The sequence below is a fragment of the Rhinichthys klamathensis genome, unplaced genomic scaffold (assembly GCF_029890125.1).
Source record: "Rhinichthys klamathensis goyatoka isolate OS25496 unplaced genomic scaffold, OSU_Roscu_1.1 h1tg000196l_1, whole genome shotgun sequence".
Classification (NCBI taxonomy): domain Eukaryota; kingdom Metazoa; phylum Chordata; class Actinopteri; order Cypriniformes; family Leuciscidae; genus Rhinichthys; species Rhinichthys klamathensis.
The window spans coordinates 2,975,163-2,993,020 of NW_026606722.1; the positions used below are offsets into that span (position 1 = coordinate 2,975,163).

General features: G+C 36.6%; 1 protein-coding gene across 3 annotated transcripts in view; it reads right to left on the reverse strand.

The window, feature by feature from the left end:
* Window positions 1–17,858, reverse strand: part of LOC130096056 (disks large-associated protein 2-like) — a 155,485-nt gene that overhangs the window by 71,613 nt on the left and 66,014 nt on the right. For all 3 annotated transcript variants that reach the window (XM_056262687.1, XM_056262688.1, XM_056262689.1), the window contains one exon: window positions 1,660–1,865. In XM_056262687.1, the coding sequence (XP_056118662.1) occupies window positions 1,660–1,865 (206 nt within the window). The remainder of the gene's footprint in view (window positions 1–1,659; window positions 1,866–17,858) is intronic.

A 17,858-nucleotide genomic window follows, 5' to 3' on the forward strand; every position in this document is an offset into this window, starting at 1 on the left:
TCCATAGTTGACTTCAGACGCTACATGCCGAAGGCATTCCCCAAAGCGTGGAGTATCGATGCAGTGTCTCATTCCCTACTCAGGGTACGAGGGTTACAATAGTAACCCGAGACGTTTGGCGTGTATAGACACAGGCTTCAGACACTGGCTCACACAAAGCGTTCCCAATGTTTCCAAACCATGACACGTGTTCCCCTCTCAGGGAATCAGGCTACATATGTAAACTAAGACAATTCTGATTTCCATTTAGATGTTTGTTAAAATCAGTATCGCTATCAGCCAAAAATTTGTATTGGTGCATCCCTAAATAAACCTTCTATCTATAGTCACCTTAACATTAAAAAAATGTATTGTATCTCGATTATTATTATTTATTTTTTTGTCCATTGTAAATTCAAATTGAAGGAATTCTAGAGTTGATAAATAACAGATATATGTAGATCTCTTTCGGAACCTGACCATACCATAAAACAATCAGCAATATATTGCGCCCAAAACTTAATATGTGAACAAAAAGTATTGTTGTTATAAATTGCAAATAAATTGCCGTAGTTTGGAGCTATCAGAGCACCCATTGCCTTACCTTGGATTTGTAAATAAAAGTCTTTCTTTAATATATATATTTTTTCATTACTCCAATTAATTCATTAGTTTTTTATATCATTACTCCAGTCTTCTTTGTCACATTGTCCTTCAATATGCTGATTTACTGCTCAAGATAAACATTTCTTATTATGGTGAGTATAAGAGAATTCTTTCAAAAACATAAAAAAAATCCTAATGATTCCAAATTTTTTACCGGTAGTGTCAAAAGAGTCACTGAAGACATTGCAGATGGACTTAAGTCTTATGTCTGGACTAAGAACAACTAATCAAATATTTCTGCAATGCTCTTAAAAATGGATTTTTAAAATATTTTTATGATAGAAAATCCATCATATGAATAATAACTATGATATAAAAAATATGATGATCTAAACAAAGAATGAAATCCCAACTCAATGTAAATAATAATTGTGTGTCAATTACTTATACAATTTTTTACTATTCTACTGTAATGTATGTATATATACTGTATACAGACAGTGTGCTTCAAGGGCTAAAAGAGGCAATAATTGAAAATATGCTGATGACAACACAGTAAGTTAAAATAATTTAAAAGAAGCGGATGTTAAGAGAAGCATATGAACTGAAGCATATATATCAAAAGCATATGCAGATACGATGTACATTGTAAAATAAAGCACATAATCTGATCCAACTGTTTGTTACAAAACAATCCCACCCCTCCATATTGCAATTCATATTCCAAACCACCCAGAGCCCAAACTGATCATGCACCAGAACCACAAACAAGATCGGTTTCAACAATGTCTGAGGTACAAACATAATATGCAATATATAACATACAGTACAAAATTCCTCTGCACATTAATAGTGTTCTGTACTACTCAGCCCATCAGACACCAACATCTACCCTTAAAAACTAGAGAAAACCAGCTAATTCTAAAAAGTGCTTCTGCAAACACACCTTGGAAAGAGCTCAAGCTTCTAAAACCGAGAAGAAGAAAAGAAAGATAGATAAACAACAGGCAGGCAGTCAGTGTGTGCACAACGCAGCGTTGAAAATGAGAACAATAAAGATCTAATCAGACTTACCTTTGGGTGTCTATATGTGGCCTCTGCAAGGCTGATTTGAGGACAAGGGCATCGGACCGCACAGTCTTCTGAGGTGACGTCTTGGGGCTGGTATCAGACTCACCGCTATCCTCATCTCCCATGGCTTTGACGTAACTACTGCTCCGCATCCGGCGGCATGGAATCTCCTCCTCCCCTGGATAACCTCCCCACTCATCCTGAGGCACCTGCAGATAAACAAACACACACTATCAAAGCCTGTACTCGCACACAGAGCGAGAGGATACCGCACCTTTCATCACACATCACGTCAAGCTGTTCGTTAATCCCACCGGCTGCAGATAACTTTCCGCCAATGCAACCATCAGAAGTAGTGAGGAATTCCAGGAACTCCCAGAACTCCCAGTGGCTTTAATATTGGCAAGTATAAAAATGTAAATAAATAAATAAATCACTTTTTTTTTTTATTGACAAATGTATGCATTTAAAATTATGTAATTAAATGTAACAATAAATTGATTTTAAAATTGTAAGAAAGTAGTTGGTGAATGGATTAAGAAAAGCAGTTTAAAAGTTGCTTTTAAAAATGATTTGATGGATAATTTATTGTTACATTTAATGAAAATCTATTGAAAAAAAAATGTGTTTAAAATGTGTCTATACACTGATGAGCCAAAACATTACACTGGACCTTGGAGCAGAGAGGAGGTTGCATGGTCCAGTTTTCTTTTACATAACGTGGACGGCCGTGTCCGTGTGCGCCGTTTCCCTGGGGAGGTGATGGCACAAGGATACACCGTGGGACGATAACAAGCCGGTGAAGGGAGTGTGATGCTCTAGGCAATGTTCTGCTGGAAAACCCTATGTCCAGCCATTCATGATGGGTGTAAATTTGACATGTTCCACCTAAACATTGTTGCAGACCAGGTATAAACCCAGGGCCTAAAACTGTTTGCAACACCTGCCAATGGCCGGTGACTTCAGAAAATTTACCGGCCATAAATACTAGGGGTGTGCAAAAAAAATCGATTCACATTTGAATCGCGATTCAATCTTTACCGATTCAGAATCGATTCATAGAATTCCAAAAATCGATTCATGTATTTTTTTTAATGGCGTGCACGGGCGGAGTGGCAATCGGGTGAGTCGTGACTTTTACCGGTGGTCCGGTAGTGTTTCGAGGCCGCGAGGGCCGGTCTGATAAATAGTTACATTGCAAGTTCTTGCCGCCCGCTGGTCAAACTGTGCAGCCTCTCTGCTCAACCCGTAAATAAATGCATGATCGATCTGCAGATCTTATGTTTGAGTTCTGTAGATCTTTTGCCAAGCGTGTCAGAGGTTACGGGTTCTAAACCGCACTCGTATAGTTTTTTCTCTCTCTCATCAAAACCGAATATGTTCATCACATTTGTGTGCATTTTATTTTGTGATTTCACCGGAGTCTCCACAACGGCGATAGATTGAAGCGCGCGTCCGAGTGAAGACTGCGCGAGCGACAGAGAACTGTATCCATGACACATAGCAGCGGCAACGAGCGCTCAGCTTGATTTCAAAAACAACAGATCTCTTATTTAATAGCGAACTAAATGAATGCTCTGCTAGTTAACTGGAGATACCCGCAAATTACGCCTATGAACGACTTCACTGGATCTAAACAAATCAATCTAACCATAGATCATGTTACCAGTAGTGGTGGCTTTTTAAAATCTATTTAAAATAATTTTGCAAGGGTTCTTCTATGACATTAGTATATGTTTTGAGGGAGTTCAATATGCCCAGTCGAGTTCACATTTCAACAGTCAACCTGCTGAAGTAGTCATTAAACCACATTTAGCATAATTGTTTGTTTGATCTGACTACAGCACTTTAAAGCTAAATGTAAAAGCTTTTTATTTAAGTTTTATTTTAACTCTCTGGGGTCGGCGGTCTCGCCGGCGATACCAGCTGACTTTTTTCCTTATCAGTGCAAAAGAGACTCAAATTACTCTGTTAATTTTGATCTTACATATAAGTGTTGTACATCATTCGATCCTGTTAAGTTTGTATTTTTTTTGTGGAACCTCATAATAAAAACAAAGTGTTGTGCTTTTCGCCTAATAAAGGAAAATAAACATGATGCGCGTTCTGCGTTCTCTCTGTCAGTGAAGTCCATTCTCAAACGCGTCCGAAAAATGAACTGTAACTCTGCAAATACTCAGTCAAACAGGTATACAGGCACACAGGCATGAAGCCTGAATTATCTTCTTTTAAATGAAGTAATTTATATAAAAAAAAATTTTTCTCATTTTATGTAATCTGTACGAAAAGAGAGAGAGATGATAGTCGTTCTCGTCTCAGCTCATTAAAGTTAATTTGACCACGCCCACGGAGCGCGCGCTCTATTCAAACACAAATGCTCTGAGGCGATCCACGCCCACATCAGCTGGATAACCCACCGAAAGAGACTCATATTACGATGCTGTGAGGAATAATAGTACTATCTTAATAATAATCCTGGAAAAAATTACCTCAGAAGTAGGCTACAGGTAGTTTCATTTGGAGGAGCAACGGATCCAGCCGAGGAAATAGGTACATTCTTTATTTTCAAGTGCTTTGTTCTAATCGCGATATGGAATAGTGTTTGTAAACAAAAAGACTGTTTGAATCGCGTTGTTGTGTGTGAATGAATTAACAGCTTTTACCTAACTATATTCCAATACTGAGATGAGTAAAAATCGACTGAAATATGTTGAAATAAAATATTTTTGTATAAGCAACGTATTAAACTGCAAATTAACATTTATATGTCCTAATCATAAAAACGATATGTTACATATGAAAGACAAGATGTCGTTTTTACTGTAAAATACTGCCACATCAAATAAGCTTGTTGCTAAGATGTTATTAGTGTTTGTTCGATTGTAAGCTATATTCAAACTAATTAATCCGCAACTGTGAAATATGTATGATAAAATGTATACTTTAGTATATAATACAAAGAAAGATTACATTTGAAATATAGTTAATTTTAATTGTTGTTGTAATTGTAACCTTTTTATTAAAATAGCAAAAATATATGTAGGCTACATATAAATAAATCTTAGGTAAATCTTAAAAGCTCAATATAAGCCTCCTCTTTAAATTATTAGGGCCCAAGCCCAAAGGGCGAAGGCCCTATTGTTTTCCTTAGGATTATTAGGGCCCAAGCCCAAAGGGCGAAGGCCCTATTGTTTTCCTTAGGATTATTTATTATTATTATTATTATTATTATTATTATTATTATTATTATTTTTCTGCTACCTTTTGGACACTTTTGGAGGCCTTAACATGCTCAAAAACTCCTGAAACTTTGCACACATGTCAGAACCCGCGGCCATCAGGGCCGGGCTGAAGATGGTACCCGGGCGTGGCAGGGGGGCTCGACAGCGCCCCCTGGAACGGGGTCCGAAAACATGGTCCATAAATCAAACACGCTTGCATGTAATAATATGAAACTCGGTACACATGTAGATCTCCTCGTTTCATATATACTTCACACTCTTACTTTTTACCCCAGCCCAACAGGAAGTCGGCTATTTAGGGTTGTTGGTAAAACACACGCAATGGAATGTGAAATACTCCTCCTAGAGAATTCAAACAAACGGCACGAAACTCGGTCAGCATGAAGTCAAGACATTGAGGATGAAAGTTTGCGAGGGGATTTTTGATATCTCGAACGGTTTGGCCGTGGCGAGGAAACGAATTTATGGCGAGAAACAACAAACAAGAAGTGCGTTATAACTTCTGCATACATTAACTGATCTTGATGAAACTTCAACAGTATGTTCGCTGTAAGAGGCCGATCACATGGATGTGACTATTGTGAGTCAAAGTTATAGCGCCACCAACTGGCAGCAGGAAGTGTGTCACTTTCTAAATGCTTTTGACAAAAGTGGGGGGGTTAGTTTTATCTACAGTAACAAAACTCGATATGTATATTGTACTCTTCGAGCCGGACAACTTTCTAATTTACCGTAATTAGCTACGACCAACAGGAAGTCAGATATTTTGGTTTGAATGTGGATTTCAGATTCTGAGTTTTTAGCTACTCCTCCTAAGTAGTTTATTTTATTCATGCCAAACTTTTTCAACATGATGAAAATACATTGAAGATGCTAAATTGTGAACAGATATTGAATATCTCAAACGGTTTTGCTATGGTTGAGGGATTCAAGTAATGTCAAAAAAAGAATCAGGGCATGTCTCATATCTTTCTAAAATGTAATTATACACCATTTATTTTTATATAAAATTATACAAATATTAGAACTAAACCCATTTTATTCCTTTTTTTCAATTTAAGAATTATTTTTAAGTTTAAAAACAGCCAGAATGGTTGTTTAGTCAAAAATGATAATAATCCAAATCATATATAGTGCTATACTGCCCTCTTGTGTTCAAAATCAGGTAGGCCTATTGAATTTATAAATATTTATATATTAGGGATGTTACTATGGGAATATTTTCCCACCGGTTAATCAACGTGTGATTGTGTAAACCAATTGTGTAAACCTCCCGCTGGGGGGTTTAAAAACACTAACTTGAAAGCGAAAGTATAATATGGACGTCCGCACAGACATTGAAATGGTGGCGCTCGAATGAATTCCTATGGAAGTAGAAATTAACTAAACGTTCGCTCTGTTCTGCTCGCTCGTCGCCATGGACGCGCACCATTATGAATGCCAGTGCAGCCGCATACTTTTTAGTGTCACTAAAATTAGTGCAATTTCGGGGGCCGATTGCTTGAATTGTGAGTTCAATAGTCTATTATTTTTCACGGAAAACACAACAATAAAAGAGTACAATGACAGATTCGCTTAAATAGGCGTTTTTACATAAAATAGCCTATTCCATCATCATCTTTTCAGTCAGCTCTTCACTCTCGTGATTAATGAAATTTGACTCCTGTTGCTGATATTTGCTGCAACTTTCGTTCAGCTCACAATTTAGTAAGCAAACACGTTTCAAATGTGTTTTTATTTTATTTTTGTGTATGTGTGTGTATATGTATGTATATATATAAATATAGCTTATGTTTCAAATATGAGTTAATTAACAATCGTTGGAAAGAATGATACTTTTAAACATAACACTAAACCGTCATTAGGTGTCGCCAGGCGACCGTCTTAATGAGCGAGTCATTGATTCATTCGTTTGAACGACTGAGTCATTCATGAATGAGATAGATGTTTATGGATTGATTGGTCATTGAATCTTTGAGTCAACCGATTCGTTCAAAATGCTGAATCATTCAGTAATGAGAACGCGTTGCTGTGAGATGCGCGATGGTTCTGCTGTGATCTTTGTTTAACTATTTTCGCTGCTGAAACAGAAAAAAAGTCAATATTGCATGTAAAATGTAAGTGATTTGACTTGTGTGTGTGTGTGTGTGATTGTGTGTGTGATTGTGTCTGTTACAGTGATAAGAGTTTAACCCTTGTTAAACTTTAGGCCTTGTCTTTTTGGATATATATCTTTTTATATTAAAAAATAGTCATACAACCCATATATTTTAAATGTATTGTTTGCTTTAAATTACATTAAGATTGTATGTTTGGTAATTGAACCTGAATGAATTTTAAATGAATGTGCTATATTTCAGATCATATATTTGTTTTCCTTAAAATTTGAACTAACACTAACTTTATTCTCATCTGAATGATAGATTATTTATTTCTGTATAAAATAAAAACACATTTGATTTTTCTTTTTTAATCAATGTAGAATGTGTAACTGAAAAAATAAACAGATTAGGGCTCTGTTTGATGACAAGAAATGAAAACCAATGCGATATGATGAATGTCCAAAAGATGGCTCCCACAGACTGTTTTTAAATAGGATTGTTTGATATTTTTTGCTTTTAAACTGTGTGTGTGTGTGTGTGTGTAAGAGATTTTGGTTGGGTGACAGTTGTAGTTTACAGTTTGACAAGAGTTTATAGCTTGACAAAAGCACAATGTTGTGTTTTATTGCAAGTGTACACAAATATAAGTAAACACTTTGCAGTTTGAATAATGTCCTGTATGAACAAAAGGACGGAGTATGTTTTTATGTCTACATTGTTCAATTACGCCACACACACACACACACACACAAACACACACACACACACACACACACACACACACACACAAACACTATTTTTCTAATCAGATCAGGCAAGTAATATTCTGTCTTGTCTCTTAAAAAAACAATATATATATATTTATGTATATATATATATATATATATATATATATATATATATATATATATATATATGTGTGTGTGTGTGTGTGTTTGTGTGTGTATATATATAAATATAGCTGCGAGCAGCGATGAAAGGGCCAAAGCCGGCGGCACCGCCACCCCGGTTATAGCGCCACCAACTGGCAGCAGGAAATCTGTCACTTTCAAAAAGCTTTGAAATCACCTGATTGCTTCAAACTTCACTACTATGATGTAAACACACGGCAGATGTAGACCTGGATGTAGACCTGACCTTTCAGAAGGTTGCTCTCGCATACTTTGTGGTTGATATGTGCCCTCAATGCACACTTTTGCAGAGCCCACACTGATACAAGCTCTACAGCACACTTCTTTTCGACAGTCAAAGCAGGGTTACGTTTTTGCACGTCGTGCACAATAACCCTAAAGGCACCAGGGTGGCGGTGCCACCGGCTTTATATATATATATATATATATATATATATATATATATATATATAAATATAGCTGCGAGCAGCGATGAAGGGCCAAAGCCGGTGGTACCGCCACCCCGGTGCCTTTAGGTAACTAAAGGCACCGGGGTTGCGGTGCCACCGGCTTGGGCCCGTAATCGCTGCTCGCAGCTATATTTATTATTATTATTATTATTATTTTATCGACTATTCGGGCACTTTTGGGGCTCTTAACGTGCACGAAAACTCTTGAAACTTTGCACACTGGTCAGAACCCGCGGCCATCAGGGCCGGGCTGAAGCTGGTACCCGGGCGTGGCAGGGGGGCTCGACAGCGCCCCCTGGAACGGGGTCCGAAAACTTGGTCCATAAATCAAACACGCTTCCATGTAATAATATGAAACTCGGTACACATATAGATCTCATCGGTTCATATATCCTTTGTACTTTTACTTTTTACCCCAGCCCAACAGGAAGTCGGCTATTATGGTTTGTTTGGAAGCGTATGCCCCTGGAATTCGATATACTCCTCCTAGAGAATTCAACCAATCGCAACGAAACTCGGTCAGCATGATGTCAAGACATTGAGGATGAAAATTTGCCAGGGGATTTCTGATATCTCGAACGGTTTGGCCGTGACGAGGAAACGAATTTATGGCGAATAATGGAAACAGGAAGTGTGTTATAACTTCTGCATACATTAACTGATCTTGATGAAACTTCAACAGTGTGTTCGCTGTAAGAAGCCGATCACATGGATGTGACTATTGTGAGTCAAAGTTATAGCGCCACCAACTGGCAGCAGGAAGTGTGTCACTTTCAAAATGCTTTGAAATCACCCTCTTATTTTTACCCGATTTGCTTCAAACTTGATGTGTATAATGTAGACACTCGCCAGATGTAGACCTGTGAAAGGATTATTGATATCTTAGATACTGTTGCCATGGCAACGCATCAAACTTTAATATTCTTTTTGGATGCTTTTGAGACTCTTAGCATGCCTGAAATTGCTTAAAATTGCATGAAACTCGACAGACAGATCACATTTATTAGCCAGTAGACATGTGCAAAGTTTCAGAAACGGGCGTGGTGCAGGGGCTCAGTAGCGCCACCTTTTGTGACAAAAGTGGGTGGGGGGGGGGGGTTACTTTCATCTACAGTTACAAAACTTTTTCAACTTGATGAAAATACATTAAAGATGCTAAATTGTGAACGGATATTGAATATCTCTAACGGTTTTGCTATGGCGAGGGATTATGTCAAAAAGAGAATCAGGAAATGTCTCATATCTTTCTAAAATGTAATTATACACCATTTATTTTTCTATAAAATTATACTAATATTAGAACTAAACCCATTGTATTCCTTTTTTTCAATTTAAGATTTATGTTTAAGTTTAAAAACAGCCAGAATGGTTGTTTAGCCAAAAAAATAAAAAAATAAAAATCATTCACAGTGCTTTACTGCCCTCTTGTGTTCAAAATCAGGTAGGCCAATTGTATTAAATTGTAGGGATGCTACTATGGGAATATTTTCCCACCGTGACTCCGCTGGGGGCTTTAAAGTCGCTAACTTGAAAGCGGAAGTAACGGACGTCTCCACAAGACGTGCAGCTGTGAGCATTTTCGTTTCATTTTAAAAGAAGCCCCATTTCGGGGGCGGATTTCTTGAATGTATTTTACAAAATCACAATGTTGTGTTTGATTGCGAGTATCCAAAAATAAGTAAACACTTTGCAGTTTGAATGATCTTCTTGAATAAAATGACGGAGTAGCCAATGTTTCCACTGTTCGATCGCGGACGTCCACACGGACATTGATAATGGTGGCGCGTGCAGAGCGCTCGAGGGAATTCCTATGGAAGTAGGAATGAACTAAAAAACGTTCACTCTGTTCTGCTCGCTCATCGTCGTGGACGCGCAGCGTTATGAATGCCCGTGTGATGCAGCATAACACAGCAGAGAGAGACGCTCACTCTCAACTCGTGATTAATGAAATTTGACTCCGGTTGCTGATCTTTGCTGCAACTTTCGTTCAGCTCACAATTTAGTAAGCAAACCCGTTCAGGTTTTAATTGTAGTGACTAAATGATTTTATTAAACACACACACACACACACACACACACACAAACACACACATCAAATTGACGGTGGGGGGCAATGGTATATTTAAATCTGCAAATTGTAATATATGCAGGGCACCCCGGTCCAGTCTTATTAAATGTATGCTTCATCTTTCATTTTTAATTTGTAAATTTGATCAATAAATTCAATTATTTAGAATAAGACACTATATGGCTTTTACCCTAGGTAGGGCTGATCAAATTAAATCGTTTACACTGAAAAATAACAATGCATTAAATAATGTTATGAGATTGTTTTAAATATAAGTCAATTAAAAATCGTTGGGAAGAATGATACTTTTAAACATAACACTAAACCGTCATTAGGTGTCGCCAGGCGACCGTCTTAATGAGCGAGTCATTGATTCATTCGTTCAAACAATTCGTTCGAACGGTTGAGTCATTCATGAATGAGACAGATTATGGATTGGTCATTGAATCTTTGAGTCAACCGATTCGTTCAAAATGCTGAATCATTCAGTAATGAGAACGCGTTGCTGTGAGATGCTCGATGGTTCTGCTGTGATCTTTGTTTAACTATTTTCGCTGCTGAAACAGAAAAAAGTCAATATTGCATCTAAAATGTAAGTGATTTGACTTGTGTGTTTGTGTGTGTGTGTGTGTGTGTGTGATTGTGTCTGTTACAGTGATTGTTTAACCCTTGTTAAAGTTTAGGCCTTGTCTTTTTGGATATATATCTTTTTATATAAAAAAATAGGCATACAACCCATATATTTTAAATGTATTGTTTGCTTTAAATTACATTAAGATTTGTATGTTTGGTAATTGAACCTGAATGAATTTTAAATGAATGTGCTATATATCAGATCATATATTTGTTTTCCTTAACATTTAAACTAACACTAACTTTATTCTCATCTGAATGATAGATTATTTATTTCTGTATATAATAAAAACACATTTGATTTTTCTTTTTTAATCAATGTAGAATGTGTAACTGAAAAAATAAACAGATTAGGGCTCTGTTCGAGAACAAGAAATGAAAACCAATGCAATATGCTGAATGTCCAAAAGATTTTTTTTTGCTTTTAAACTACGTGTATGTGTGTGTGTGTGTGTGTGTGTGTGTGTGTGTGTGTGTGCGTGTGTGTGTAAGAGATTTTGGTTGGGTGACATTTGTAGTTTACAGTTTGACAAAAGCACAATGTTGTGTTTTATTGCGATTGTACACAAATATAAGTAAACAGTTTGCAGTTTGAATAATGTCCTGTATGAACAAAAGGACGGAGTATGTTTTTATGTCTACATTGTTCAATCACGTCTCTCACACACACACACACACACACACACACACACACACACACACACACACACACAAACAATTTTTTCTAATCAGATCAGGCAAGTAATATTCTGTCTTGGCACACTTCATATAACTTTCAATCTTGTGTACTTATTTCATGTGTCCATTAAGTCCAGGAGACCGTAGGGTGTCTCATTTTTCATTTTAGGATTCAGAAGTTTGCTCACGCATATGATATGTGCCCTCAATGCACACTTTTGCAAAGCCCACACCAATGCAAGCTCTACAGCACACATCTTCTCAACAGTCAAAGCGGGGTTAAGTTATTACCCGTCATGCACAGTAACCCTTAAGGCACCAGGGTGGCGGTGCCACCGGCTTGTTTATATATATATATAGATGAAGGGCCAAAGCCGGCGGCACCGCCACTCCGGTGCCTTTAGGTTACTAAAGGCACCGGGGTTGCGGTGCCACCGGCTTGGGCCCGTAATCGCTGCTCGCAGCTATATTTTATTATTATTATTCTTATTATTTTTCTGCTACCTTTTGGACACTTTTGGAGGCCTTAACATGCTCAAAAACTCCTGAAACTTTGCACACTGGTCAGAACCCGCGGCCATCAGGGCCGGGCTGAAGATGGTACCCGGGCGTGGCAGGGGGGCTCGACAGCGCCCCCTGGAACGGGGTCCGAAAACATGGTCCATAAATCAAACATGCTTGCATGTAATAATATGAAACTCGGTACACATGTAGATCTCCTCGTTTCATATATACTTCACACTCTTACTTTTTACCCCAGCCCAACAGGAAGTCGGCTATTTAGGGTTGTTGGTAAAACACACGCAATGGAATGTGAAATACTCCTCCTAGAGAATTCAAACAAACGGCACGAAACTCGGTCAGCATGAAGTCAAGACATTGAGGATGAAAGTTTGCGAGGGGATTTTTGATATCTCGAACGGTTTGGCCGTGGCGAGGAAACAAAATTATGGCGAGAAACGTGAAACAGGAAGTGTGTCATAACTACTGCATACATTAACTGATCTTGATGAAACTTCACCAGTGTGTTCGTTGTAAGAGCCCGATCACATGGATGTGACTATTGTGAGTCAAAGTTATAGCGCCACCAACTGGCAGAAGGAAGTGTGTCACTTCCTAAATGCTTTGAAATCACCCTCTTATTTTTACCCGATTTGCTTCAAACTTCACTACTATAATGTAAACACACGGCAGATGTAGACCTGTGAATGGATTCTTGATATCTTAGATACTGTTGTCGTGGCAACGCATCAAACTTTAATATTCTTTTTTTATGCTTTTGAGACTCTTAGCATGCCTGAAATTGCTTAAAATTGCATGAAACTCGACAGACACATCTCATTTATTAGCCAGTAGACATGTGCAAAGTTTCAGAAACGGGCGTGTTGAGGGCTCAGTAGCGCCACCTTTTGTCAAAAGTGGGGAGATTAATTTTATCTACAGTAATAAAAATCGGTATGTGTATTGTTCTCCTCCAGCCAGACAAGTTTCTAATTTACACTCAATAGCTCCAACCAACAGGAAGTCAGATATTTTGGTTTGAAAATTGTCATTTTATGTCTCTCTCTCTCTCTGAGCCTACGTCTCTGTGTGTGTGTGTGTCTGTGAGTGTGGGGAGGGGGAGGGGGGCTAGATTAACCATTTGACTGCTGTGTTGTTTGGCCTGCATTAAAAAAGAAAATAAATGTCTTACGCCTTGTATTTTTTAAATAAGTTGTATTAATAAGTAAAGGCATATAACCAGTCGAATTGTAGTGCATTGAAAATAGTTTTATATAATTAGTTTATTAATTAAATTAACTTGGTCCATAAACTTCGTCAGAAAATTTGGTCCATAAATCAAACACACTTGCATGTAATATTATGAAACTCGGTATATAGATCTCATCGGGCCAAACAACTTTAAGCCAGCCCAACAGGAAGTGGGCTATTTTTGTCTTAATGTGGATGTTTTGCAAAACCAGGCTCTACATTTTTACCCACTCCTCTTAAGTGGTTTATTTTATTCCCACCAAACTTTTTCAACATGATGAAAATACATTAAAGAAGCATAATTGTGAATATCTATTGAATATCTCTAATTGTTTTGCTATGGCGAGGGATTAAAATCATGTAAAAAAAAAATAAACACTAAAAGCCTCATATCTTCTAAAAATTTAATTATACACCATTTATTTCTAGATAAAATTATACAAATATCACAACTAAACCCATTTTATTCTTGTTTTCAATTTAAGAGTAATGTACAAGTTTAAAAACAGCCAGGATGCACTATTCAGTTAAAAAAATAAATATATCAAATAATACATAGGGCTATACTGCCCTCTTGTGTTCAAAATCAGGTAGGCCTATTGTATTTAAATATATTAGGTAGCCTATGTGACTCCGAGAATATTTTCTCACCGGTTATTTGACGTGTAAAACGTGTTAAATCGCTAAGTTAAAAGTGAAAGTAAAGTAAGGACGTCCGCACGGACATTTATAGTGGTGGCGCTCACAGTGCGCTCGAATGAATTTCTATGGAAGTAGAAATGAAAAAACATTCGCTCTGTTTTGCTCGCTCGTCGCCATGGACGCGCACCGTTATGAATTCCAGTGCAGCCGCATACTTTTTAGTGTCACTAAAATTAGCGCCATATCGGGGACCGATTGCTTCCGGTTTTCAGGGAAAAGACAACAACAAAAGAGTAAATGACAGATTCGCTTATATAGGCGCTTTTACACAAAATATTCCGTCATAATTTTTCCAGTCAGCTCTTCACTCTCGTGATTAATGAATTTTGACTCCTGTTGCTGATCTTTGCTGCAACTTTCGTTCTGCTCACAATTTAGTAAGCAAATACGTTCAAGTTTTAATTGTAGTGACTAAATGATTTTATTATACACACACCAAATTGACGGTGGGGGGCCATGGTATATTTAAATCTGCCAATTGTAATATCTGCTGGGCACCCCTAGTCTAGTCTTATTAAATGTATGCTTCATCTTTCATTTTTAATTTGTAAATTTGATCAATAAATTCAATTATTTAGAATAATAAGACACTATATGGCTGTTACTCTAGGTAGGGGTGATCAAATTAAATCGTTTACACTGAAAAATAACAATGCATTAAATAATGTGAGATTGTTTTAAATATGAGTTGGAAAGAATGATACTTTTAAACATAACACTAAACCGTCATTAGGTGTCGCCAGGCGACCGTCTTAATGAGTGAGTCATTGATTCATTCGTTCAAATGATTCGTTCGAACGACTGAGTCATTCATGAATGAGACAATACATGTTTATGGATTGGTCATTGAATCTTTGAGTCAATCGATTCGTTCAAAATGCTGAATCATTGTGTCTCTTACAGCGACAAGAGTTTAACCCTTGTTCAAGTTTAAGGCCTTGTCTTTTTGGATATATATCTTTTTTTTAAATTCCAAAATATGCATACAACCCATATATTTTAAATGTATCGTTTGCTTTAAATTAAATTAAGATTGTATGTTTGGTAATTTAACCTGAGATGAATGTGCTATATTTCAGATCAATATATTTGTTTTCCTTAAAATTTGAACTAACACTAACTTTATTCTCATCTGAATTATAAATAACTTATTCCTGTATAAAATAAAAACACATTAGAATTTTCTTTTTTAATCAATGTAGAATGTGTAATTGAAAAATAAACAGATTAGGGCTCTGAGGACAATAAATGAAAATCAATGCGATATGGTGAATGTCCAAAAGATGGCTCCCACAGACTGTTTTAAATGGGGTTGGATAAATATTTTTTGCTTTTAGACAGTGTGTGCGTGTGATTTTAGTTGGGTGACAGTTGTAGGTTACAGTTTGACAAGAGTTTATAGTTTGACAAAAGCACTTTGTTGTGTTTTATTGCGAGTGTACACAAATATAAGTAAACACTTTGCAGTTTGAATGATGTCCTCTATGAACAAAATGACGGAGTATGTTTTTATGTGTAACAGTTCAATCGCACCCGCACCCGCACCCGCACCTCACCCACACACACACACAGACACACAGACACACACACACACACACACACACACACACACACACACACACACACACATATTGAAACCTGAGTGAAGTACAAAGCCCATAATGAAGAATAGTTTAGCATCCAAATACATCGCAAATGTTGAAACAGTTTGATTCTAATGAGAGAGTTACGTGAGCCAAACACCACCTACTTTCACTTTCGCTTTCAATTATTTCGGTTATTTCTTAATTATAGTTTTTTTTTATTCTTGTTCTGTTCTGAATATCATTAAATTTAAAGAATTGCTTGTGTAATATTTTGAGTGTATCATCAAAACAGATTAATTCTCTCGGTTTAGTGATTCCCTAGTTATTTTTTTATTGTTTTCATTGTTCTAATCCGGTAAGGCAAGTGATATATATATATATATATATATTTTTTTTTTTTTATATATATATATAATTTATATATATATATATATATATATATATATATATATATATATAAATATAGCTGCGAGCAGCGATGAAGGGCCAAAGCCGGCGGCACCGCCACCCCGGTGCCTTTAGGTAACTAAAGGAACCGGGGTTGCGGTGCCACCGGCTTGGGCCCGTAATCGCTGCTCGCAGCTATATTTTGTATTGTGTTTTATTAGTGACACATTTGGGATACATTCCCAAACTTTCTGTAAAAACAGTATGATAATTAACTGCACAATTACTAAAAAATTTTACATTTGATATTATACAATATATATATATATATATATATATATATATATATATATATATATATATATTGTCATTGCATTCTTGTGGCTCAGTGACACACCTGAATGAAAGGGTCATTAGTATGCAGCCCCATTATGTGCTCATTATGCGGGCCAATTGTCTTCTCAGGTGTGAATCACAGCAGGTCACACCCCTGCGCATATTGCCTTTCCAAACAAAAAGTGTCATTTTTAAATTTAAACCAATCTATTGTTTTATGTGAATGATAAGGCAGGATGATTTTCAGATCATTTTGAAGAAAAAACTCTAGGCGACAACATCCATTAGTCAAAAGTCTTGTGGACACATATTTAGTATGTGTTTTGTGGCCTTATTTCAGAAACTTTAAGTTTTAGTTTTTTCAATAACCACGCATAAACAATATTCTCTCAAAAATACAAAAATGTACATACATGTTGATAACACATTATGGTAGCCCTGTGTGTGCTAAATAGAGTGTAATTACACCTTTGCCAGTAATATGTTTATAAGCAACTGAAAAAAGCACAAATGTCAGAGTGTGTCAAAACATCTCAAGGACCCCAAAAACACCTTGGACCCCAGAGGGTTAAACTTGAATTAAATGTATTTGAAAGCTGGCCAAAGCTTGGCACTTTGCACTTTTTAGTTGCAAAAGTTTTTATTTTTTGTATGAAGACATATAAAGTAATATCAACTTAATTTGTTGTGTTTTAAAAAAAAAAAATGTCTACTGCAATCAATCACATAGGAAAAAGTAAACTACATTTATATGTTAAAATCGGTATCGAATCGAATCGTGACATTTTCTGAATCGTGCACCCCTAATAAATACAGTATCTTTTACCAGCAATGAAACGGTAATGTCATGTCAACCAAAACTTTCAAAAATTCACAATTCAAGATTTCAATGTGATACCACAGCTAAAACTACTAGCCAAACTAATCTAAATATAAATTGTAAGTACACAGTCAGTAGTAAAATAAAAACAAATAATCAAATTACAAGCAAAAGCACAAATAAATACAATATAACAAAGATACAAATTAAATAAACAGTGTTTTTCAGATAGGTCTGACAGTAGTTTTCTGGTACAGAAATGTAATAAAGTGAGCAACTGTAAAATAATTGCATAGTCTTCACTGTATAAATTAAACATCCTTATTAATGAATATTGACAGGGCTTAAACTTTCGTGACAATGCAGCGCTGGCCCGTCAATTGTCCCAAGCGTCGTTCACGTTTGTTCACGTTCATGCATTGTTAGAATTTATAAAAATGTTACCGGTCAGCTTGCGAGTGACCGTTTTATATAGGCCTGCACGATTAATCGAAATGAAATAGCACGTGATTTGGCAAAGGCTGCAATTATTTTAT